The following is a 26,196-nucleotide window of genomic DNA, read 5'->3' on the forward strand; positions in this document are numbered from 1 at the left end:
GACTGAGGCCGCCCCGGGGTGGAAGAGCCACTGTCCTGAGCCCCACGGGAGGCACTGAAGCCGCCCGAGGGTGGAAGAGCCGCTGTCCTGAGCTGGATCCCACGGGAGACTGAGGCCACCTGGGGGTGGAAGAGCCGCTGTCCTGAGCTGGGCACAGACAGAACCAGGGGTTCTTGGTACCAGCATCCACCAGCCTTCTGGAGGTCCACATCATACACTAGTAATGATTCCCTAAGGCCCTTACCCAGAAGGTGATTCGTGCAAATACTCCATAAATAACTGATGCGCCACGTTAATTTTCTCAAGGATTCAAGACAGGAATCAGATAGATAAACAAGTCTAATGCAGAAGATTGGTTGCTAAGCCAGGCACTGGTGGCTCACACTGTAATCCTAGCTACTCAGGAGACTAAGATCTGAGGATCACGGTTCAAAGCCAGCCCGGGCAGGAAAGTCTGTGAGACTCTTATCTCCAATAAACCACTAGAAAACTGGAAGTGGTGCTGTGTGGCTCAAGTGGTAGAGTGCTCGCCTTGAGCTGAAGAGCTGAGGGCCCAGGCCCAGAGTTCAAGCCCCACGACCGGAAGAAAAAAAAAAAAAGGTTGGTGGCCAGTTTGAAAAAATCCCATATTCAGATGCAAGCGGGGGGGGGGGGGGGGGGGGGGGGGGAGGGAGGGGTTGAGTGATTGAGTGAAGGTGAAGTTGGTTAGTAGATGTCTCATCTGGGTAAGGTCACGTGGGGCAAAGTCACATCAGGTGAGGTAGCATTGGCTGAGGTCATGTTGGGAGAGGTCATGTCAGGTGAGGTCACGTCACGTTGGGGGAGGTGACACTGGCTGAGGTCACGTGGGCCAACGTCACATCCAGGTGAGGTCTCGTCGGCTGAGGTCACGTCCAGAGGAGCCACCAGTGCAGTGGCAGCCGGAGTGCAGGGAGTGGACCTGGCGTGGGCTTCCTCCCTGGCGATGGGGTCACCAAGCACACACCGAGCCGACTGGCTCAGTCTCCACACAGACACCTGCTGCTCTGCAGCAGGAGTAGCGAGCAACACTGGCATCCACCAAGAAGCCGGTGGCCGTGCTCCTGGGATGGCTGGGCTGAGCTTGGCTGTCCGCATCCACCCTTCCCCCGCCCCTCGAGCCCCCTGCGGAGCACACAGCTCGGGAGCCAGCTCTCATCAGTGCACACAGCAAGAGCCGCGTCCCCAGGAGCAAGCGTTTGGGGACGATGCCATGCGCTGGTCCAGATTAGCCGAGTTAGCTGCATAGTTTCTCTGCGCCTTAGACACCTTATTATTATAGCCAAGTCCTTCCCTGGCCCCGGGAGTTCATCATGTGCAATGTGTCTCCATAACCCAAGAGCTTAGAACCATCTTGGGCCGGTGAGAGCCCCGTCCTCAGCCTGGAGCTGAGCGTGCACCAAGCTCCCTCAGAGCCACCATCTTGGATCGCAAAACCCCACTTCCTAGCTGACGGGGACAGCAAAGCCCCGACTCCTCACAGACGAGGCTGAGCTCCACGGGCACGCTCGGCTTTCTTACCTTAGGCTCAGTAAAGATTTTCATTCTTATTGATAGGGAAATAACTTCCCCTCTTTTAGAACGTCAATACCGGTGGAAGGCAAGGGTTCATTCCTGTGTCTGGGCAGCAACCATGAAGCTGAGTTGCTTCCTTAGTTTGGCTGTCATGAAAAGTGCCATAGCACACATGTGTTGTTAAGATTTCGATCTCAGTCCCCTGGGTAGAGCCTGCAGCTTACTCAGACTGCAGCCCTGTGCCTCTGTCTTTCAGGCGTCTGTGCACCATTTCTGTGGGAGCTGCAACATCCTACATGTCCCCAGCAGCACACAGGACATGAATCCTCTCAGCGTTGCATCTCCTTGTGGCTGTGGTTTGCATTTTCCTGATAATCAGTGATGCCAGCGCTCGGCTCGTCTGCCTGTGGCCACATGCCTGTCTTCTCAGAAGAGATGTCAATTGTGATCCTGTGTCCACTGTGTCATAGTGGTGTCTTACCTATTTCGAAAGTCAGTCCCGTAGTAGGAAAACACATTGCAAAGATTTCTCCGCAGTTCGTCACACTGCCTTTCCCCTGCCGATTGCTTGCTGGCTGTGCAGATGACTTTAAGTCTGATATTATCTACTTACCTAATTTTTTTTGCTTTTGTTGCCTATGATTTTGGTTCCACACTCATGATTCATTGCAGACCAACATCACGACTCGCTTCTCCTCTGTGTTATTCTAGGAGGCTGCTGGTTTCAGGTAAAACTTGATATGAGGTTTCAGCTCATTTTGAGCTGGTTTTGATTACACGTGGCAGGAACTGAAAGCCTACAGGTCCAGTTTCCTCCCTTTACATGTGGTCACCATGCTCAAGACATCGCCTCTCCTTTTGTACTTTCTTGGCTCCGTTGGCAGAGCTAATTTCCGGTGTCCGACCCACCGCTCAGCGCCCCTCTCTCTGTCAGTGTCCTGGTACTTTAATCCCTGTAACATATTGGAAGTTGGTAGGCACAGGCCTCCTTTCTCTTTCTTGTGATTGAGTTGGCCATTCAGCATCTTTTGTGGCATCATATGACTTTTAGAAGTTTTTTCTTTTTTTCATAAATAATGTCATTAGAATTTCGGAGGGTTTTTTTTTTTTTTTTTTTTTGTCAGTCGTGGGGCTTGAACTCTGGGCCTGGGTGCTGTCCCTCAGCTCTTCAGCTCAAGGCGAGCGCTCTACCACTTGAGCTACAGCGCCACTATGTCATTAGAATTTCGATACAGCATTTGTTGGCCAATGAGGGCAGTATGGACATTTTAACAATACAACACATCCTTGGCCAAAATTCCCTCTCCAAGCTCAGGATGAGCTACGGAGTGCCCAGGATTCTGTGAGAAACTAAACAGCTAGTTTAAAAATGGTTTAGTTACTTATCTGTGTATGTATGTGTGTATGTATGTATGTATGTATTTATTGTTTGTGCCAATCCCAAGGCTTGAACTCGTGTCCTGAACTATGTCTCTGAGCATTTTTGTTCAAGGCACCTTAACAATACCTCTACTTCCACCTTTTAAGTGTTTAATTGGTGATAAAAATCCCTTGGACTAAGCCAGAAGTGGCGCTGTGGCTCACGTGGTAGAGCGCTAGCCTTGAACTGAAGAGCTGAGGGACAGTGTCCAGGCCCAGAGTTCAGGCCCCATGACCGGACCCAAAAAAAAAATCCCTTGGACTTTCATGCACAGGCTGGATTCAAACCACAATCCTTAGATCTGTAGCTAGGATTAAAGGTATGAGCCACCAGCACCTGGCTGCTTGGAATTTTTTTTTTTTTTTTGGCAGTCCTGGGGCTTGACCTGGGGCTGGGCACTGTCCCTAAACTTCTTTTGCTCAAGGCTAGCACTCTATCACTTGAATCACAGCACCACTTCTGGCTTTTTCTGCGTATGTGGTACTGAGGAATCGAACTCATGGCTTCATGCATGCTAGGCAAGCACTCTACCACTGAGCCACCTTCCCAGCCCTGGAATGAAACCAAGTGTGGAGGCCTCTGAGGTTAGGCCCTGAATGACTACAGAGCTCATGAGCCCAGGGCGCCAGCCCTGCCCAAGGCCCTTCCCCAGATCCACATGGCGACCTGCATGCAGGGGGAGAACGTCCTCCATCAGACCCTCAGCACCTGGTCCCAGCCCAGACCCCGAGTCCAAGCACAGGTCAGACTCATGCTGTGAAATACATCTTGCTTAACATTCCCTCCAATTATGCTCTTTACCCACTGAGTTCAGCATTTCTAAATCATTCCATCTCACATCAACCAAGGCCAAGTTGCACATGGCAGCATCTTGTAAAGATATTTAAGAAAACAAAATGCAAAAGGAACTTGTGCTCCTGGCAAACCTTTGTCTTTGGAAAATCACAAAAGTTTGATTTTTAAAAGAAAGGAGGAGGAGGAAGGAAAGGAGAAGAAAGAAGGAGGAGAAGGAGGAGGAAGTGGGTGAAGGAGGAGGAGGAGGAGGGGGAGGAAGTGGAGGAAGAGGTAGAGGAAGAGGAGGAAGAAGAAGTAAGAATGGAAGGAAGGAAAGATGGATGAAGGAAGGAAGGAAGGGAAGAAGGGAGGGTGGGAGAGAAGAAATCACCACGAGTCTATAATTTCTGAATGATTAATCAATGGTAATTTCTAAGAGCACAGTGGGGATGGGTAGAAAAGCAAGAACTGTCTACCACAGGCCAGTGTGCCCTCCCTGAAGACCCTGGAGGGCAGCAAGGCCCGCAGAGTCTGAGCCGGGCCTCTTCTGCACCTGCCATCCATGCATGTGGCAAAGAAGCCACGTGGGCCCATCTGGCCCGGCCACCGCCAGCCAGGGCAGCAGCAGCTCACGCAGGACTTACCAACCACAGAGCGCACAGTGTCTGTGCTGTACACACACCCGGGGGTGGTGGCCGGCCCCGAGGGAAGGAGGCCTCCGGCCTTTGAGGCCCCGTGGCAGCCAGCACCTCCTGGGGCAGGACGGTAGTCGGGTGAGGACGGGTGCCCAGGGTGGTCGGGTGAGGACGGGTGCTCAGGGTAGTCGGGTGAGGACGGGTATGGAGGGTAGTCGGGTGAGGATGGGTGTGCAGGGTAGTCGGGTGAGGATGGGTGTGCAGGGTAGTCGGGTGAGGATGGGTGTGCAGGGTAGTCGGGTGAGGACGGGTGTGCAGGGTAGTCGGGTGAGGACGGGTGTGCAGGGTAGTCGGGTGAGGACGGGTGTGCAGGGTAGTCGGGTGAGGACGGGTGCTCAGGGTAGTCGGGTGAGGACGGGTGTGGAGGGTAGTCGGGTGAGGATGGGTGTGCAGGGTAGTCGGGTGAGGACGGGTGTGCAGGGTAGTCGGGTGAGGATGGGTGCTCAGGGTAGTCGGGTGAGGACGGGTGTGGAGGGTAGTCGGGTGAGGACGGGTGTGCAGGGTAGTCGGGTGAGGACGGGTGCGCAGGGTAGTCGGGTGAGGACGGGTGCTCAGGGTAGTCGGGTGAGGACGGGTGTGCAGGGTAGTCGGGTGAGGACGGGTGCTCAGGGTAGTCGGGTGAGGACGGGTGTGCAGGGTAGTCGGGTGAGGACGGGTGTGCACGGTAGTCGGGTGAGGGCGGGTGCTCAGGGTAGTCGGGTGAGGACGGGTGTGCAGGGTAGTCGGGTGAGGATGGGTGTGCAGGGTAGTCGGGTGAGGGCGGGTGCTCAGGGTAGTCGGGTGAGGACGGGTGCTCAGGGTAGTCGGGTGAGGATGGGTGTGCAGGGTAGTCGGGTGGGGACGGGTGCTCAGGGTAGTCGGGTGGGGACGGGTGCTCAGGGTAGTCGGGTGAGGATGGGTGTGCAGGGTAGTCGGGTGAGGGCGGGTGCTCAGGGTAGTCGGGTGAGGACGGGTGTGCAGGGTAGTCGGGTGAGGACGGGTGTGCAGGGTAGTCGGGTGAGGACGGGTGCTCAGGGTAGTCGGGTGAGGACGGGTGCTCAGGGTAGTCGGGTGAGGGCGGGTGCTCAGGGTAGTCGGGTGAGGACGGGTGCTCAGGGTAGTCGGGTGGGGACGGGTGCTCAGGGTAGTCGGGTGGGGACGGGTGCTCAGGGTAGTCGGGTGAGGGCGGGTGCTCAGGGTAGTCGGGTGAGGACGGGTGTGCAGGGTAGTCGGGTGAGGACGGGTGCTCAGGGTAGTCGGGTAAGGACGGGTGTGCAGGGTAGTCGGGTGAGGATGGGTGTGCAGGGTAGTCGGGTGAGGATGGGTGTGCAGGGTAGTCGGGTGAGGGCGGGTGCTCAGGGTAGTCGGGTGAGGACGGGTGTGCAGGGTAGTCGGGTGAGGACGGGTGCTCAGGGTAGTCGGGTGAGGACGGGTGCTCAGGGTAGTCGGGTGAGGGCAGGTGCGCAGGGTAGTCGGGTGAGGACGGGTGCTCAGGGTAGTCGGGTGAGGACGGGTGCTCAGGGTAGTCGGGTGAGGACAGGTGCTCAGGGTAGTCGGGTGAGGATGGGTGTGCAGGGTAGTCGGGTGAGGATGGGTGTGCAGGGTAGTCGGGTGAGGACGGGTGTGCAGGGTAGTGGGGTGAGGATGGGTGTGCAGGGTAGTCGGGTGAGGATGGGTGTGCAGGGTAGTCGGGTGAGGACGGGTGCTCAGGGTAGTCGGGTGAGGATGGGTGTGCAGGGTAGTCGGGTGAGGGCGGGTGCTCAGGGTAGTCGGGTGAGGACGGGTGCTCAGGGTAGTCGGGTGAGGACGGGTGCTCAGGGTAGTCGGGTGAGGGCGGGTGTGCAGGGTAGTCGGGTGAGGACAGGTGTGCAGGGTAGTCGGGTGAGGGCGGGTGCTCAGGGTAGTCGGGTGAGGGCGGGTGCTCAGGGTAGTCGGGTGAGGACGGGTGTGCAGGGTAGTCGGGTGAGGATGGGTGTGCAGGGTAGTCGGGTGAGGGCGGGTGCTCAGGGTAGTCGGGTGAGGATGGGTGTGCAGGGTAGTCGGGTGAGGGCGGGTGCTCAGGGTAGTCGGGTGGGGACGGGTGCTCAGGGTAGTCGGGTGAGGATGGGTGTGCAGGGTAGTCGGGTGAGGGCGGGTGTGCAGGGTAGTCGGGTGAGGGCGGGTGTGCAGTGTAGTCGGGTGAGGGCGGGTGCTCAGGGTAGTCGGGTGAGGACGGGTGCACAGTCAGCGGTGAGTACCATCCCGAAGCAGCACAGCCCAGGCTCAGGGCATGGATTCTCCGGTCCCGGATGGAGGTGAGGCGGGCTGGTTCCTGCTGTGATCTCCCCCACACCCCACACTCCTGCAGCATCTTTTGCTCCCTGCGTCCTTTCCTGTCAGTCAGCCCTGAGCGGGACCTCCTGTGTGCGAGCGCAAGCCCTGCCCCAGGCAGCCTCAGCCCCTCTCTTCTTACAAGGGCACCAGACCCGCTGGACTGGTGGCCTCGGCTCAGTGCTTCTTTAAAGCCCACTGACCACCTGAGCGGTTAGGACAGCCCACGTTAGTTAGCTCGCGGTATCTGGGTAGGACACCAGAACGTCATGGAGCACCTCCCTTTGCAGACACCACGTCTCTTTCTCCCAGAAGGCGCACCTGCCTCCACGGGCGCTCACTGTGTTCCTTCCTCATAGCCGGTTCCTCCTCATAGCCAGCTGCCGGGAATTGATGGAACCCCATCCTCCTCCTGGGCCCATCCTGGATGCTGGTGTGTGTCCTTCAGGAAAGACCCCCCAGTCGTCCCCCCCAGTCCTCCCCAGACCTCTTCCGGCCCTCCCTGTGCCCGGCCTCCTGCTGGGCATCTGGACACTTGCTGAGCACACAACCTGCTGAGTGCAACTCTGCAGTGCCAGCCCTGGAGGAGGGCTTGCCACCATCTTCCTGCACAGGGAGGAGAACCGGGCGGCCTCGTGCTCTGGTACGGATGTGCAGTGGGTCCCTCTGCCCGTCCCCAGGAGGGCTGCTGAGCCCCGCACGGAGGCCGGTGCCCCTCTGCCTCCCGCGCAGTGACAACGTGTAACAATATGCCAGGGAGACTGACCTGCTACCTGACGGGTTCTGACTCCCCCATGCTGAGAATCTGCTGAGCGTCTGCTGCTTCATTTCATTTCGTGTTGTTTTTTAAGGTGTTGTGACCTCCTTGCATAGCCCAAGCTGGCCTGGGTCTCCCAGTCCTCTAGCCTCAGCCTCCTGGAGGGCAGAGGAAGCTTCTACTTGGTGTGTTTGCACCTGAGACACAGTGGAGGACAGAGGTGGAGGACACAGTCCCCCCTCCGCCCCCCGCCGCCCATCTGTCACCCGGCCCTAAGTGTTACCAGCCCGGGGAGACATCCAGGGATGATGAATGGAAGGCAAGCAAATGGCTGAGCCCCGGGCTTCGGGGACCGGCAGATAGTTTTAGGAGTCTGTCAGAAAACTCTGTGGCCCCAGGCCCACGGTGGTGTTTCATTTCCAAGCCTGTTATTGATTTTGACATGAAGAAAATAATTTGCCACTGTTTCGTAGATAGTTAGAGTACCCTAAGACACCCACACGCGCATTTCATGCACTAACAGATCTGGCATCGAATCTACCTTCTGCCGGTGATCGCAGAGGTGTCCGGGATGGCACCGGGAGGGGCTGCACGCAACGCGGCCGCCGTCCTGGAGAGACGTGGCACGCTAATCGAAAACACAAGTAAACTGAAAATTAAATTTAAAAGCCGATAATTTAGCATCTTCCTTGCCAGGAGTGATGGCTTTCATTTGCACGGCGGCTCGGCCAGGGCCCGGGCCGGCTGGCGGCCGGTCGCAGGCCTCTTCCGAGCGCTGGCGGGGTTGATTAATTTCTTGGAAGTGAGCTTTGTCTTCCCCAGCTCACTGAGCAACTTCATTTCGGCTGATGAGTTCAAACAGAGGTCAGAACAATCCTCATTTCTGACAATCCCACAAAATGGGAATTAATTTTATGAGTTAGTGCCACCGCACTTAGAACGGAGCGGGCGTAGTCAGAGAAGTTACCGTAAGCTGCGGCGAGAGGACCCGCCAGCGCTCGGCCTGGGAAACGCCAGGAGCCCTCGGCTACCCAGGCACGGCCGGGCCAGCCGTGGGGACCCAGCGGCCCAAGGGTGACCTCTGCCCCCACCTTCTCCAAACCCCACGAGCAGCAAACCAAAAACTGCATTCTTCAGGTTTCTATAAAGCAGAGTGTGAAAGGAGCAGGCAAGGGCCTGGTGGGAGAGGAAACATGGGGTGAGCAGAGCACTGAAGAGGGATCTGGAAACACTGCACGCTTTTTAAACTCCCTGCGGCCTGTTAGGAGGAACCAGCATCCATAAACCTTCACTCCGTGGGCTGGACACAGGGCCGCTGGCCACCGGGGCTGGACCTCGTTGAGCCAAAGACCCAGCAGGAGCTCTGCATCCTCAGTCACTTGGGCCTCGCCAGGTGCCTCTGCCCCAGCGTCCTGCGGGGTCCAGTCCTCCTCCCGTGGGGGCCAGAGACACACCACCCTCCCTCCAAACAGCCTTGCGCCCAACGTCAGTGCCCACAGTAACAGTCTCTCTGTCTCTCCTACCGTTATTGGGACAAGCGTGGTTTCAGTGCAGGGCTGTCGATCTGTCTCCACACCGCCAGGCCTCCGAGATGGAGCCTGAGACACTTCTGTGACAGAAAGGACAGGAGAGGGCCCGAGAGGAGGGAGCAAGCACAGGACAGACAGGACACAGGGGGCCTGCACCACGGCAGATGTGGTTCTGAGGCTCCACACAAGGGAAGCCACGTGAGCACAAGGTTCAGGTGGCCAGCCTGCTCCCCGGGACTGAGTGGACAGGCCGCCGGGAATCTGAACCAGAAGACCAGCCTGGAAGTCGCACGTAGTCACCTGCTGAAAGGCAGTTTGCAAGGCAGAGCTGCTCAGCCCTGAAAGACGTTTCTAGAGAAATTCATCTGTAAGATGGAGGGTGTTCCCAAGGCCCCGTGCAAATCCATGCTTCCTTTCGCCCCACAGCCCCTCCACCGCCCATAGCGTGAAGAGAGGCTGAGGCCATTTGCCTCTCCTTTGGGAAAACAGTCCATAGGAAATGTTCCAATCATTTCTCTGCTTGATAAAATAGCAGGAAATCAAGGCCATTTAGACTCCAGAATCTGTCTTTTTATGCGATGTATCAGGAGAAGTCCAAGATGTCTCCCTGTGGCAATGTTCTTTGGGGATATTTGGCGATAGACAGAGAACAGAGGTTCTGGGGACCTGGCTTTAACTAGGGATGCTCGTGGGCATCTTGCTGAAAGGCTGAGCAAGTTTGGAGCCTGGGGAGGAGGGTGTTGGGAGGACTAGCTGGGGGAAGGGGGAGGAGGAGAGGATGGGGTTAGGATGGGGGAAGGGTCCACAGGACTCCATGCTAAGTAGCACAGAGACAAAACAACCACCATAACACTGAATAATCAGGAGCAAGATAAATTAAAAATGAGTTATTTCTTTCTCTCTTAGCACCCTCCTTCCTATGGGATCAGTGTCCCTAACTAAATAAATGTGGGTCTGTGCCCCGGGGCCATCCTTGTCAGAGGGTGACAGTTAAATTATTCTAGCCCTGGGCACATTTTATTTACATAATTGCTCTTTGGGAAAATTCCTTCACTTTTTTTTTTTTCAGAAATCCTGGCTCTTTATTGACGTGATTCTCAGCCCCCCAGCCCCCCTCCTTGGTATATCCTGGAAAAATAATTATGGGCTTTGATACATAAGAAACTCTCACCCACTGATTTCGATAATGGGAATAATGTGAACTACAGGAGATGCCTGTGATTTTGAGTGCTTCCTGCAGTCTCCAATCGCATTTAGTGACTTTTTGATTTGTGTTGTGAAATTTAGAATTAAGAAGAAAGAGTGCTTCAAATTGAAATGCAGCAGAGACATCAGGGCTAGCAAGCAAAGACGGCATTTTGTCTTATTTTCTGTACAGTAGAGAAGCAAGTTTTAAAGGAAAGAAATCTTCAAAGTCTGCAATCGCTGCATGTCTTAATGAGCATCGGTGGCTGGGTCAGAACATAAGTCCTGTGTTCCAGATTGTTCTCTGACTTCTGTCTTATGAAGCCTGCCTAATTGTCCCTGGGAAATCTCCCTCCCTTATCAGTTCCTGTCTGTCATCAGAATCTATGTAAATCCTAGTTGAGGGTGGCTAGCAGGAGGGAAATAAGTAACGATTAAACACCCCAGCTCAAGATGCTGTATATTGATAGGTACGGTTTTTAACACATTTTCTTCTAATTATAAAAGTAGTCCGGCTAATTGTTAAAAGCTCACATAACCCTGAACTGTGTACAAGTCAAAAATAGATACCTGCTGAACGGTCATCAGGGCAGCCTGTGACTTTCACTGGCAATAGACAGATTAGCACCAAGAGACTGCAACTCGTTGGTCTCTGCCATGCGGGAGTTCACAGGAAAGAAGGGAACCTCAACGCGGCAGTCGGGCCGTGGGCACAGATGCCATGTGAACAGATAGAACCATCCGGGCCTCCAGGTGTGCAGACTTGTGGGAATGCCACCACGAATCCAAGAGAAGAGACGTGGACCTTCAGCAGTGGCCTTGTACCCAACCCACGCCTAAAATCCCGTCAGTCCGGAGGCCGAGGCCCGGAGGGCTCCGGCTCAAAGCCAGCCCACGTTTCCACCTTCCTTGTCTTCCTGCACCGACTGTACATAGCTTGCCTTTGCCGCTGTTCCAGTGTCTTCACTAACAGAGCGCTCTGTGTGCTCACCTCTGGCGAGGGGTGGAAAGCCAGATCCTTGGGGTCCCACAGCCAGATGCTTGAAGCCGGAGCCTGGCGGCACCTTGAATGGCAGGAAGAGGCCACCTCGGGGACAGAGTGTCACAGGCCAGCCACCGCTCGGACCTGGCTGTCTCTAGGAGCCTCCATGGGCCAGCATGGCCACCTCCCTGAGGGAGCCCCGGGACAGGCGGGGCTGACGGCCCCGGCTTTGCTCATGTGGCTGTGGTGTGAGGCCAGCAGGCACTCTGAAACCTGGTACAAGGCTGGGTGTGCGGCTACAGCTTTAAGACTGAATTGCCACGCCGCTGCACGGTTCAGATGATCTTCTAAGACGATGAGGTACACGTTTCCTCTGAGTAGACAGAGAGCCCTCGCTGCGGCCGTGCTGGGTCACCCGTTCCAGAACGACAGAATGTTCTAGTCCATCACAGGGAAGACTCGCTTTGAGCCACCCTGGCAGAATTCAAAGCTGGCATGGGAGATGGTATACAATCTGTCCTCCAGTGGACAAATGATTCTAGAATAGGCACGTGCCAGGCTGCCACCACTCACCCCCAAAGTGCTCTCCTGCTCTCCAAGGCTGGGCTCCAGAGCTCCCCCAGGCAGCAGTAATAGTGGTCCCCTCCGCCCCTCCCCAGCCCTCTCCCCGCTGCTCACTGCACCATCCAACATGGAGCCCCCAGTGCGCATGTTACGTGAAGGGACCAGCCCTGAGTTTTCTCCAAACAGCAACACCTAAGCAGGGAGGGAACTGTTTTCTGCTCAAGTTAGTGTCGCCCCGTAGCATGCCCAGTACTGTCATCCCTTGGTAGCTTGGAGAGAGTCAGTTCTAGAACCTTCCACAGGCACCAAAATCACCAGATACTCAAGTCCCTTGCACACAACGACAGTGTGTGGATAGAGCCTACCACCTTTTCCCACATGCTTTATATCATCTCCAGACACCTACACGATCAGACACAATTTCTAAAAACCTATGCAAGTAAACGCTACGCGCATGGTCTAGAAAACAACTGCACTGCCGTCGCACAGGTGCAGTGCCTGTCTGTCTGCAGTCAGCTGACTCTGCAGAGGGAGAGCCAGGAACTCCGCACTCGGGCGGGCCAGCGCTGCCCAGCCCAGCCCTGGCTCTCACCGCACTCGGGCCGGCCGGCACTGCGGCCCAGCCCAGCCCTGGCTCTCACCGCACTCGGGCTGGCCGGCGCTGCGGCCCAGCCCAGCCCTGGCTCTGCTGGCTTAGCTTCGTATCAACACTACGCTGCGTTGATTATGATGACATGTTTCTTAATACCTAGCCTGCTGTCTTTTGCTTTGTAAGGTGAACCCAGACCAACACAGAGAGTCATGCTCCTGTTGAATGTAAAGCCTCAATGCGGCTGGGATGTCGACTGTCATTCCAGGAATGTCGTGCTCTAACTTGGGGACCAGGCTCGTCTGGGATTGAGCTGTCCATCTGAGGGCACAGCTAGTCTCCTCTTGGCCGTGTTCTCCTCCGTCTTCTGCACGAGAACCTTGTCCGCTCTCCACGGGCTGCTTGTTGCGCCTGCAGAATCAATTCTGCATACTTTGCCACCTTTGTGGCTATTACACATGATTTGTTTTTTGGGTTACCAGGACAGGTTCAGAGGGTACAATTGATCTCTGTGTCTGACAGCCTTTTGGCCTCTAATTGGTTCTGATCGTTGGTCTAATCATTCCACTGCTTTTTGGAATATGATTGAATCAGCAGCAGACGGTGACCCTTCTGGGTTGTCTCTAACTCACTCCCGCTGGAGCCAGGCAGATGTGGGCTTGCAGTGCGGTGACTTGCAGGCAGTGGGCATGTCCAGCCACGCTTCCACACTGAGCTGCTTCCCACCCGGCCCCTCAGCCGCCCCCAGCCCCGCCCCAGGCTCTCCCTCTTCCTCCAGGGCTGCAGGCCCTGAGGCATTCGCCCCACTTGGCTCTACTGGGTCCCGTGTGTCGAGGCCTCTGAGATGCTTCCATCTGCAATGGCGTGAGGCACATGCCACTGTCATCAAGTGCACGGCCTTCCCTCTGACCACACTCCAGCAAAACCATGATTTTTATTAACATGGGACCCTTGGGCCTCAGCCCTGGAGGGGTGCATGGCTTGGGTTGTCAGAAAGAAGATGCAGGGCAGCGCTGTGTGTCCTCCAACTCCTGCTGCATCGCCCTGGCTCCTGGGCTCCGGCTCCTTCATTGTCCCCGTCCCCTGGCTCGAGCCCCCTTCATGGCCCCGACAAATGCAGAGGTCCATCGTGGTGGGGGAGAGGATGTCCCTAGCGGGGCAGACCAAAGAAGATGGAACCCCCATCGGGTGGGCAGCGCTGTCAGAATCACACAAGGTTCCTGGCCTCACAGCCATCTGCTTCCTCCTGCTTCTCCAGAAACAGCCGTCTCTGCTCCTGTTGGGTCAGAGCCTTCCTGACACGCAGAGTTCAGGCTCCTGGAAGACCGGCGGGAAGGGTATGAGGAAGAGGCTGGGAGCAGACACTTTCTCCAAGATAGGGCTCAGGACAGGGCTCAGGACAGGGCTCTGACACCAGTGGACCCTGAAGCCGGTTGTTAAGCCAGCTCCCTCCTCCCCCAACTAACCAGGATCGCTGCTTCATGCAGAGAAGGGGGAGGCGTTTGTGTGCATTTAACTCACTTTTTATTTTCCCATCAGTTCGAGCTAGGAATCCTCAGGCCACCCCTAGAATTTTTTTTTTTTTAAGAGCGTATTGACATGGGCAGCCTGGTTCAGGAATCCTTCACCCAGGCTCCGGGAACATGCACTCTACTGTGTGTGCACACGGTCCGGGTCTGTGTGCACAGGGGCTCTGAGGCATCTCAGCATGTGTTTTAGAGAAGAGACGACGCCAGTGTGCTGGCACCACCGGGTCTCACCACCGCCATCCCGTGAGCGGCGCAGGGCACAGGGCACTGGGGTACTGGGGCACTGGGCACAGGGCACGGGGCATGGGGCACTGGGGCACGGGGCACAGGGCACAGGGCACGGGACACGGGACACGGGGCACAGGGCACGGGGCACAGGGCACGGGGCACAGGGCACAGGGCACGGGACACGGGACACGGGGCACAGGGCAGGGGCACAGGGCACAGGGCACGGGGCACAGGGCACAGGGCACAGGGCACAGGGCACGGGGCACGGGACATGGGACACAGGGCACAGGGCACGGGGCACAGGGCACAGGGCACGGGACACGGGGCACGGGGCACAGGGCACAGGGCACGGGGCACAGGGCACAGGGCACAGGGCACGGGGCACGGGGCATGGGGCACGGGGCACAGGACACAGGGCACGGGGCACAGGACACAGGGCACAGGGCACAGGACACAGGGCATGGGGCACAGGGCACAGGGCACGGGACACGGGACACGGGGCACAGGGCACGGGGCACGGGGCACAGGGCACGGGGCACAGGGCACAGGGCACGGGGCATTGGGGCACGGGACACGGGGCATGGGACACTGGGACACTGGGGCACTGGGGCACGGGGGCACTGGGGCACAGGGCACAGGGCATAGGACACTGGGGCAAGGGCACCAGGGCACCAGGGCACGGGGCACAGGGCACAGGGCACGGGGCACGGGGCACTGGGGCACTGGGGCATGGGGGCATGGGGCACGAGGGCATGGGGCACAGGGCATGGGACGCTGGGGCACCGGGGCATGGGGGCACTGGGGCACAGGGCACAGGGCACAGGGCACGGGGCACAGGGCACAGGGCACAGGGCACGGGGCACAGGGCACAGGGCATGGGGCATGGGGCACAGGGCATGGGGCACGGGGCACAGGGCACAGGGCACAGGGCACAGGGCACGGGGCACAGGACACGGGGCACAGGGCACAGGGCACAGGGCATGGGGCATGGGGCACAGGGCACGGGGCACGGGGCACAGGGCACAGGGCACAGGGCACAGGACATGGGGCACAGGGCACAGGGCACAGGGCACGGGGCACAGGGCACAGGGCACAGGGCACGGGACACGGGACACGGGGCACAGGGCACGGGGCACAGGGCACGGGGCACGGGGCATTGGGGCACGGGACATGGGGCATGGGACACTGGGACGCTGGGGCACTGGGGCATGGGGGCACTGGGGCACAGGGCACAGGGCACAGGGCACGGGGCACAGGGCACAGGGCACGGGGCACAGGGCACAGGGCACAGGGCACGGGGCACAGGGCACGGGGCACAGGGCACAGGGCACGGGGCACAGGGCACAGGGCACGGGGCACAGGGCACTGGGGTACTGGGGCATGGGGGCATGGGGCACGAGGGCACGGGGCACAGGGCATGGGACGCTGGGGCACCAGGGCACGGGGCACGGGGCACTGGGGCACAGGGCACGGGGCACGGGGCACTGGGGCACAGGGCACAGGGCACAGGGCACGGGGCATGGGGCACAGGGCACAGGGCACAGGGCACAGGGCACAGGACACAGGGCACGGGGCACAGGGCATGAGCACGGGGGCACTGGGGCACAGGGCACAGGGCACAGGACACAGGGCACAGGGCAAGGGGCACGGGGCACTGGGGCACAGGGCACAGGGCACAGGGCACAGGACACAGGACACAGGGCAAGGGGCACGGGGCACTGGGGCACTGGGGCACTGGGCAAGGCAGTGATCGCTCTTTGCTTCTTCCCCCGGCCCCTGGCAGGCAGGGCTCAAACTCCCGTCCCCTGCTCCCTGTTTTCTTCCTCACTCTTCCCTATACCATCCTCCTTCTGTGTTTATGTCACTGAACGTCTCAAAGACCAGAACGTTCTACTCAGAAGCAACCTTGGCGGGGCTGAGCAGACAGGAGAAGCCTGCGCCCCCGTCGTGCACACGGTTAATTCTCGCAGTCACATTCCAAACACCCCGAGTGCGCGGCGCCTCAGCTCTGCCATGAAGACTCAGGACGGGGCATCCCCTCCTCCCCGGGGCAGAGGTCCTCCCAGAGGGCCCGGGCCTGGACGCTGCCCCCTCTCCTTCCTCCTCGGGCTCTTCAAAACCAGCCTATCAAACCCTTAGCAGTCCACACTTCTCAGAGAAGGCCAAACTGCCTGAGGCTCAGGCTCAGGGGCTGCTCTGGGCGGCCGGGCTGAGCAGGAGGTGTCGCCGGGCTGAGCAGGAGGTGTCTCGATATGTCTGCATCTCTCCTCACGGCTCCTTCCTGCTTGGTCTGGTCTGGTGTCAGGCAGGGGCTGATGGCTGCCAGAGCGAAGGCCAGGCCCCAGCCTCCAGTCCTGACGGGGAGGACAGCTTCTCCGCAACTCCTCCAGCACCATCAGAACCAACCCAGCTGCTGCCCCAGGGAGCTTCCTGCGCTCTGTCTTCTCAGAGTTGGCACGTGGGGGGGGGGGGGGGGGAGGCAGGGCTGTCCCTGCCCAGGCGGGGCCTCTCTGTGCTGGTCTGGGCTCCACTTACTTTCCGGTCACTCCCGAGTTTGCCCATTTCCTTCTCAGGGAGCTCAGGATGGTGCAAGCAGCTACAAGGGGTAAAAGAGACAATCACACATTTCTCTGCACCAGCGTTGGGCCCGTGTGAGTGCCTGCCGGCGTCAGCTTGGGCAGACATCAAATCCACCCTTGCGTCTCGCCAGGACTCGGGCCTCCGAGCACATGGCAGAGTAGCTAAACTCCACGTGGACTCTGTCACTGCAAACGTGAGCCCCAAGGACCCCCGAGAACACCTACAGGGTGTGGCTGCCGTGCGGTGCGCCGCCTCCCTGTCGTCTGCCATGCGGCTCATGGAGCAGCCCTGCACGCTGACACCCGGGACTCGGCCCCCATCTTCTGCCGTCCAGTTCTTGTTAGCTCGGCACAGCCGCCTGCCGCAGAGGCTGTTTGCAGGGGGGCTGAGCCTGGCAGAATGGGCCTTCCAGAGCCAGGCCCTCCCAGGGGACACTGCCTCCCTCTCTGCTGGGCTGGTTTCACCCTAATACCTGCCGTGGCTGCTGAAGCCACCAGGGTGGCACCTGGAACTCCGGTGGCTCTTCTTACAGTGACTTTGGACAAAGCTTTGGAAAAGGCATTGGAGGAGGTGGGCGTGGCCGGCAAGACACAGTGCCTTGGCCTCCGGTGAGTCTGGCCAGGCCTGGACAGCTCCGTTCTGCCTCACAGTCGAGGTGTTAGCAGAAGGCGTAGCTTCAGAATGAGAGCACTTGAGAAGGTGAGGCAGAGGCTGCAGGTGGATGCAGCATCTGGGAGTTGAGATGGCCAAAGTCAATCCTGACTCTTCCTGAGCCGGGAGGTGTGGGCCTGCTTCCCCTCCCCTCTCCTCTCCCCTCCCTTCCCCTCCCCCTCCCCTCCCCTCCTTTCCTCTCCCCTCTCCTTTCCTCCCCTCCCCTGTCCTCCCCTCCCCTCCTTTGCCCTCTTTACTCCTCAATTCAACCTTCAGGATCAGAACCCTAGCAGCTGGAACTACTTCCTCCAGGAAGTGAGGGTGGAATGGGAGGTTTTAGCACCGCCCCTAGCTCCATTCTACCCAAGGGCCCGACAAGGTTCTGACCCTCTGCACCTTTCCCAGGAGTCTAGCTCCACGCCAGATCTCTGCTGTGCTGCTCTGAGGCGTGGAAGCAGGGCAGGGGGAACACTGTTCTAGGGACCAGGCCTTTGCCTGGCATCCAGGGAAGAAGGAAGAGGGGAGGGAGGGAGGGAGGAAGGAAGGGAGGAAGGAAGTAGGTAGTGGAGTAGAGAAGGAAAAAAGGAGGTACTGAGGTGGGGAAGAAAGGAAGGATGGAGGGAAGGAAGGAAGGAAAGGAGGGAGGGAGGGAGGGAGGAAGGAAGGAAGGAAGGAAGGAGGTAGTGGAGTAGAGAAGGAAAAAAGGAGGTACTGAGGTGGGGAAGAAAGGAAGGATGGAGGGAAGGAAGGAAGGGAGGGAGGGAGGGAGGGAGGGAGGGAGGGAGGAAGGAAGGAAGGAAGGAAGGAAGGAAGGAAGGAAGGAAGGAAGGAAGGGAGAGAGAGAGGGGGAAGGAAGGACCTGGAGGGCATTTCTGGAGGGAACCTTCAGGGCTGGACACTATGGAAGATGTTCATGTTTACTGAGCGTTCCTGAGACCAGAGAGCTCATTCATACAAAACAGAGCTCCAAAGCCCAAGGCTGCGTAAACACAAGGTGAGTCCACTAGAAACTCCTCAGGAAGTAAAGTCCAGAAATGAAGAAGTTATTTCACCAAAGCAGAAAGAGTTGTTTGTGCTTTATTTCCGCAGAGGAATTTATCTGTCCCTAAGTTTTGTGTGCTCCATGCTCAGCAAGGACGCCGTGTGTGGGAGCACTGTTGGTGGGAGCACTATTTGTGGGAACACTGTTCCCCAGGACGCCCTCACGGACCGTTGCAGACGCCTCCCCTTCCTGGGGGTGCTCAGGGCTGCTCCCCCGCCCATTTGGACATTGTCCAAACCCCAGGGCCCCGACTGATGCCTACACTCTATGAAACATTAATTCATGATTTTCTTAATATCTTATTGATTTTCCCCTCTCCAAAGGCCAGAGGTTAAAAAACTCCATAAAAATGTCCTGGCAATTTATTGCTGTCCCTTTAAAACATTACAGTAACCTTACAGCTATTTGCCTTTCCTGTTGTCTTTTTACGGAAGGCTGTGGTTCAAAATGACAAATTTACCTTTTCTATGAACTTTATATGAACTTCATTGTTTTTAAATAAAATCTAAAGAGAAAACCCAAGCTCTATTCTGGAATGGTTTTAGACTCATGCTCTGGAAAACCACACAAAGCAGGAATTGCCTGGGAAACGTGGCCGTCCACTCACAATGTGTTTGGTGGGGACAGTTTGCACCACAGAAATCAGTTCTCACCCAGAACTATAAATCCGCAGCCCATGTGTGCAGCACATGCATGTGTATGTATCAACACGTGGATTTGTGTGTAGCGCGCCATGTGTGCATTCATTGTTTACGAATACAGTTTGAGAATGACAAACAACCCGGACTGCATTCTAGGCTTTCTGTCTGGGCTTTGTCTTGTCCTTTTAAGTTGGTGATGGAGGCTGAAGGCTGCAGGATGAATGTCTAAGGCCTCTTCAGGCCTAGGGCCTGCAGTCCTAGCCCGGACCCTTGACCTCAGACTAGTTTTGCCCATAAACAGGACAACCAACACCTCTGCGAGCTGAATGTTTGAGCCACTTTCAACGAGAGAGGAATTTTTCAGAAAGTTGGGAGCAGAAAATCATGAACCAGGAGATTTAAAAAAAAATGGAAACTATTTTGTAATTTCAGGGAAAACATTTGTCACTGTAAATGCTATCCTGAACAGGTGAAAAACTAAATGTCTTTTTAATTACATTAGTCAGCTCGAATAGGCACAGATGAGAGTTTTAATTAGCCTGGCTGGGAAGTAAATAAGACCAGACTGCAATTCTGCCTCAGCCCAAAGGGTGACAGGAGACGGTGTTCCCAGTACCAAGCAGCCAGCAGCACTCCTGCTGGAGGGAGAGTCCAGTCAGGAGGGAAGCGGTTTGCCTTTTATTCCCTCTCCTTCACTCCCCAGCTGAGACTCTCACAGAGCAAATCTCGGCAGAGCAGAGATAAGGAAATTGACTAAAAAATGGTGTCACGTGTCTTCTGATCCCTGTCTTAAGCAGACACTTGAGCAGAATTTACTTTTGGCATTTAAGTTTCAATTTAGAACTATCAACCAGAGCATCTGCGGATGAGCCATGCCCTCCCGTTCAGACACGAGTGTGTGAGGCGTTAGCTCAGTGGTGAGGCACGCGCATGTCCTCCTGGGTGCTTCTGGAGACGCTACATGTTTGTGCACATAGATTCCTGTGCCAATCTCTCCTTTCCTTTGTTTTCTGTATCCTGCTCTTTTCCTTCTCTTTATTTTGTGTCACGATGGATCATGAGTTAAGTCATGTCCCCCAAATTCCACGACCACCTGAATCATCAGCTTGTCTGGAAACAGGGCTTCTAGGCGTAATTAAGTTAAGAGAGGTCTGCCCTGGAGTTGGAGTAGAGAGTATGCTCAACGACCAATCCTTGTCAGAAAGGGAGAGGACCGGAGAACTGTGAGGAGAAGAAGGCCTGGGAAAAATGCAGAGGATGGATGAACCGCAACCCCAGCACATCTGTAGCCACGGGAGCTGAGGCAGACCAAGGATGCTCTGGCTCACCTTCTCGACCTTCTGACCTCCCGCTCTGCGACCATGAGCATCTCCTGCTTTGATCCACTCATGGTGATTTAGGACACAGTCCAAGGAGAACAATCCTCCCCATCCTAATGACCAGACTTGTGCTGGGGGCACGGACACCCCATTCACCTCCCCCCGATTTATTTTCTATCTCAGTCCCTCCCTGAGGTAGCCAGTCTTTCCAATCCAGCAACTAGAAGTCAGCTCCTGGCGTGGGAAAGCCCAGCCCATCACCTCCCGCACGCCCAGGTGACGTTTGTCCAGATGGAGAAACTCCCATGTTGGCAAACGCAGGACTTTAGACTAGATCTCCACATCATGGAGGTTTTCTTCTCAAAAACTTAAACACAGAGAATTGTAATTCTCACTGAAAAACTTGTGACTTAAATTGTCTGATAACAAAATACAAAATATGTATACAGTGTGTATACATATATATGTCTATGCAATATGAATTGTGCACATCTGTGCAAAGCGACTCTGGAATACTTTAATATTTTCTTACCTTTGTAATATCTACATACTAAAACCTTTGGGGAACAGAACATCTGTGAGCATATAAGCATTTTGGGGAAATTATAAACTTTTCGTTTCTTTTTGTTAGTGGAAATGGAGGTCTTCTGGTTTTACTAGTAACTCTCAGTCATTTTAATCCTTTAAAGTTTCAATGAGTACACCTAATTTTTAATCGTGCCTACAGTAGGTATCCATCATGACATATTTCATATGTAATGAGTTCCCAGTTTCTCTCTACAGTTCCTTTGCGTGCAGTGTGTGCAGTTTCCTGCGTTTGTAGCACATCCCCACAGGGAAGCAGGGAGGCAGCCAGGACACCTCTACCAACAGCAGAGCTGATCTTATTTTGAAAGCTAGAGTTAAGGCCTTTTTAAGATTTTTATTACTTCCCATCCTATCATTCCCAAGCCAGCCATTTGTCAAAATTGACTGTGACAATCTGATTTTCTGGAGTCTATCCTACACAGTCGAGGCTGAGAACACCCCGGCTCATCCTGGCGACCACAGAGGTGGGGCCCAACCAAAGTAACGTCAGACGTGTCAGCAGGGACATGTTGTCAGAAGATTTCTACGTGAAAGTTTAGTAGAGAGGACGAAGATCTGTAAGGTTTCTTTCACCAGCGGAAGAGGACATTTTTTTAGAATATGGTATCCAGAGAAAAAGTATGCTTCAACAGTGCGACTTAAAACGTGTTCACCAAAGTTAATTGTATATGTTAAAATCTTAAGAGAACTGCCAACGTAAAAGCAGGCAATGAAACAAGTATAAATTATCAAGAAGAGTAACTAGAGTGAATTGACTAGACTTGAGCTAGTCAACAATTGCAAGCTGTCCCCTGAATAACTAATCAGTCCAACACCTAATGGCTTAAACCACAAACCCTTATTATTGCAGTTTCTCGCAGGCAGGAATCTGAGCATGGCTGAATAGTCATGTTATTTTGAAACATAGTGTTTTTAATTGATGAGAATCGAAGAGGTCCCTAAGGTATCACATGAACCCCCACCAGCCAGCACCAAACCACATTCTCCACGAAAAATCCAAGAAAATCAGACACACGCTTGAAGGAAAGCTCAAATATGAACCTTTAAAGGCAACCTGGTCACTGTTCCGGTGTGTCGTAATGTGTGAGAACAATACCACCCCATACCAGAAAAGGCAAAGGGTTCTCTCCCCTCCTCTGCATGCCTGTGGGAAAGGAAGGACTTTGGCAGCAGGGAAGACAAATCAGATGGGGGCTTGGGACTGGGTGCTGAGGGAGACCAAACACAACACAGCTCCTACTACCTGCTCCTGATTCCGTTCACATGGTTTGATAGCACTGCTTGTGGATGAAGATCAAGAAGGTTGAAAAGTTCCAGCCACATGTGGCTCACATCTGTAATCTGAGATCCTGGGGACACTGAGCTTGGGAGGGTTGCAGTGTGAAGCCAGTCTTGGCAGAAAAGTTTGCAGGAACTTCTTTTCAATCCAGAGCTGAGTCCAGCGGTGCATGTCTGCCCTCCCAGGCATAGGAGGGGGAAAGCCGTGGGCGGTAGCACCAGCCAGCCTGTGAGAAGTGTCTGTGGGTCTCTGTCTCTAGAGAGGACAGCAGGGTGTGGCGGCATGCGGTGAGCCCAGCAACCTGGGTCATTTATAGTAGACCTGGATGGAGACAGAGACGGTCTCTCAAAAATAATAAGCAAAAATTAAGGCTGGAGGTAAGCCCAAGTGGTAGAGCACCAGTCTATCACACATGAGTCCCTGAATTCACATCCCAGGGCAAATGCTGACAATCACTATATGCATCCATGTGTAATGTACATCTACGTTTATGTGTTCCAAGCACAATTTACATGGACCTGTGATGTTTTGATTTTTGGAACCCAAATGCCTTCCTGTACATTTTGAGCAAGTGTTCAAATAACTGTGAAGTGTTCAAATAACTTGCAGTGTTGGGCAAGTGTTCAAATAATAAATTGTACTCAAAAAAACCCTAAGCTGTAAATTGTTCCAAATCATCTAGGAAACCAAAATACCCTAGAGAAATTATTATTATTGTTGTCACTGCAACAGTTAAAAATTTAAGTATTAACTGAAACAGTAGAGTGAGAGAATAGTCAGCCAAGCCCTCGGATGACAGTGAAAGGGGGTGGCTGGGATCAAGGGGAGGGCAGTAGGCAAATGAGGAGCGGACGGAGGGAGAAGGCAGGTGAGAAGCCGGTACAGACCCTACCAAAGTCAGCCAAGTGGAGGGGGGCGGCTGGGAGGGGGCGGAATGAAGAAAGGCTCACATTGACCAAGGTGCCTTCTCTTCATAAACTGCTCTGTTAAACGGCGACTCTCTGGTACAACTGCTTAAAGATAATAACAAATATATTTAAAATATGCACAAATAATTAGAAAGGGGAAACAAAAAGCAACTCGAGCCCCCACATTAGAGTGGACAGTGTTTACATAACCAGACAAGGTGACACGTCCATCTTTGGGAAGTAAGTCCTTGCCAAAGCATTACTTACGGTGAGGGAAAAAGATGCATTATCCAGTGGGAAACACCCTAACAGAAAAGAAGTATCCTATACTTGAATACGGAACATACCTAGTGTAATAAGAGCTCCTCAGGTAACAGCATAAAATGCTGTGCTCTGAAATTATTCATCTTTAAACACAAAACATGTAACGGTGGTTTTTATAGAAAGCCGGTGTGTGTCTGCATGTATGCACAGGCGTGTGTGCACGCATGTGCAAGTACACACACAGGAAGGAATGTTTCCCCAGAAAGCTTGCCCTCTTCTGCAGCAGGCAGATTTCCTTTCAAATACTCATCTCAACGCAGCTTGCAAGAAAAAAAAAAGCCTTGAAAAGTAGATACGATGAGAAAGAAACCCCCGGCCAGTGGTATCATGCTCACCCATCACCAGTTACTCCCTCGGGGTCACAGGCCGCCCCCCCCCCAGCCTGCCCTGCTCTCCCTGCCCCAGCCTGCCCTGCTCCCCCCCAGCCTGCCCTGCTCTGAGACTCCTTCCCAGTTCTCCCAACCTGGATGGGGAGGGGGGGACCCGTGGTGGGGGAGGAGGGACTGTGCTATCAAACCATTCCTCCTCTTCCTCACACAGCCACTGTGGCTGCAGTGAGAAGACAGAGATTCCTTTCTGGAAGTTAACACTGACAAAAGTTACTTGGGGAGCTGCACATTTGCATTTAGGAGCGAGTCCCCGCGGGCACAGATCGGGAGTGACAGGAGGCCAAGAGCAAGGCTCAGGGAGCGCCTCCACTTTGGAAGGGGGGAGGGGCTTGTCTGTATTTCTGAGGACTGAGCCTCAGACCTGGGAGGCCTCTCCATCCTTAATTGACAGATGTCACAGCTTCTACCAGAAAGACTTGAAGCCCTGGGGACAGGCGAGCAGTCTGGGTGGATGCCTGCTCTCGGGGGACCCATCCTGCCCGCCTGGTGGCCTGGGCTGCACCAGACTCTAGAGCCCAGCATGCACAGCCATTGCCCTGGGAACCTGGCCCCTCTGGGAGCTATGCAGTGTGGAGGTGATCTCATTACACATCCCGCTTTCCTCCAAAGGCCCACGACACCAACTCAGAGCTCCCCAAGGACTGCCCAACACCACACAGAAGGAAATGCACGCACAGACAGCGTGCTGCTCTCTCTGCTGGAACGCGGAGACCTCGGACAAAAGTCACAGCACTGCTGACATACGGGTCCCGATGGTGCTGGTATAGCAAAATTGATTAAGGAATGGTAGTCTCCCTAAAAACTCCTTTCCCAGACCCCTAGCATGATGTCACCATGAAGTACTATTTAGGAAAGAAATTATATGTAAGAATGTATTTGTATCCTCGTTCAATGTACTCTTCCTTAAAAACCTCCATCCACATGTGCTTAAATTAATTACAGGATTCTGTTCTTTTCGTTTTTATTTAAGTTTCTGGGCTCCGTGATCATTAGCTGCTCATTTGAAATACAATTTAAGAAGCAGGAAACCACCATTATACTGGATAATGTGTGTCTGTTCCAAAACATCCTCATGAGAGAATACATTATAATGTAATAATTTAATCTCTAAATGCTGGCTTTCCGATGAGCTGTGGTAAAAATTTAAATGGCAGCAAGTCATGGCAGTGCTCTGGACTTGCTGTCAGCGGAAGGCTGAGCTGCGGGGCTGGGTCCTGGGGAGGACCTGGGGAGGAGCCTGAGCTCCTCCAGGGCCTGAGCCTGGTCCCCAGCCACGTGGTGGGGGAGAGCGCAGCTCTTCCCTGGCCCCGCTGCAGACCCTGGGCTGGGTGGGGCAGAGGCAGCGAGGCAGCGGGCTCACAGGAAGGTGGAACTTTGCACCGCATTGATTACATTGAGAATGGGGACAGACCCTGGACAGCACGGAGACAGATGGATCGCAGTCATGATCAGGCGGCCCTCAGAACTTGGGCTCCACAAGCCTGGCCTCCCCCAGCGCCATGACTGTCTTTCAGGGAGCACACAGCTTGTGGGTGTCCCCTGGGCTCAGCAGCCAGCCAGGGCCTCTGTGACACCCCTCCCCTCCCTTCCCTTCCCCTCCCACCCCAGCACAGCTCTGCTCAGGTCTGAGGCAGTGAACTCAGCTACACACCTGGGCAGGGACCAGAACCTAAGTTGTCTAGGGCTGGGACCGCCTCAGTGCCCTGCATGCGAGCTCAGAGATACCCCACCACCTTGCCCTGGTGAGGGAGATGGTGCGGGCAGTGCTGGACGGCTGCCGGACGGCTGGGCATGCTGGGCCCGGCACACAGTGCTGGACGGTGCTGGAAGGCTGGGCACGCTGGGCCATGCTGGATGACTGGGCACGCTGGGCCCTGCTGGACGGCTGGGCACGCTGGGCCCTGCTGGATGGCTGGGCATGCTGGGCCCTGCTGGATGGCTGGGCATGCTGGGCCTGGCACCCAGTGCTAGATGGTACCAGATGGCTGGGCATGCTGGGCCCAGCACCCAGTGCTGGACGGTGCTGGACGGCTGGGCACCCTGTGCCCGGTACCCAGTGCTGGACAGTGCTGGATGGCTGGGCACTCTGGGCCACGCACCCAGTGTTGGATGGCTGGACACACTGGGCTAGGCACCCAGTGCTGGACAGTGCTGGACAGCTGGACATGCTGGGTCCTGCTGGATGGCAGGGCACGCTGGGCCCAGCACCCAGTGCTGGACGGCTGGACACACTGGGCCAGGCACCCAGTGTCGACAGGCTCTGGGTTGTCTTTCCACTCTCTCAATGTTATTTAGCTTTTCCACTGTCTCTGGTGCACAGAGCACCTGTGAGGATGGACGGCAGATAGACCCAGGGACACACTGGAGGAGTGTGAGACTTGAGGTTTAGTGAGACTGGATA

General features: G+C 55.5%; 1 protein-coding gene across 1 annotated transcript; it reads right to left on the reverse strand.

Annotated features, from left to right (window-relative positions):
• Nucleotides 1–717: 717 nt before the first annotated feature.
• LOC122120975 (mucin-1-like) lies at nucleotides 718–20,378 on the reverse strand. The gene is made up of 10 exons (XM_042695200.1): nucleotides 20,317–20,378; nucleotides 16,879–17,024; nucleotides 16,610–16,670; nucleotides 15,638–15,728; nucleotides 15,406–15,558; nucleotides 15,176–15,291; nucleotides 14,680–14,872; nucleotides 14,078–14,157; nucleotides 4,372–6,917; nucleotides 718–1,025 (listed from the first exon to the last, which is right to left on the reverse strand). Exons 1-10 carry the CDS (start codon nucleotides 20,376–20,378, stop codon nucleotides 718–720), a joined length of 3,756 nt encoding a protein of 1,251 aa, XP_042551134.1.
• Nucleotides 20,379–26,196: the final 5,818 nt, after the last annotated feature.

The sequence above is a fragment of the Dipodomys spectabilis genome, unplaced genomic scaffold, assembly GCF_019054845.1.
Source record: "Dipodomys spectabilis isolate Male_0828 unplaced genomic scaffold, ASM1905484v1 ptg000179l, whole genome shotgun sequence".
NCBI classification, from domain to species: domain Eukaryota; kingdom Metazoa; phylum Chordata; class Mammalia; order Rodentia; family Heteromyidae; genus Dipodomys; species Dipodomys spectabilis.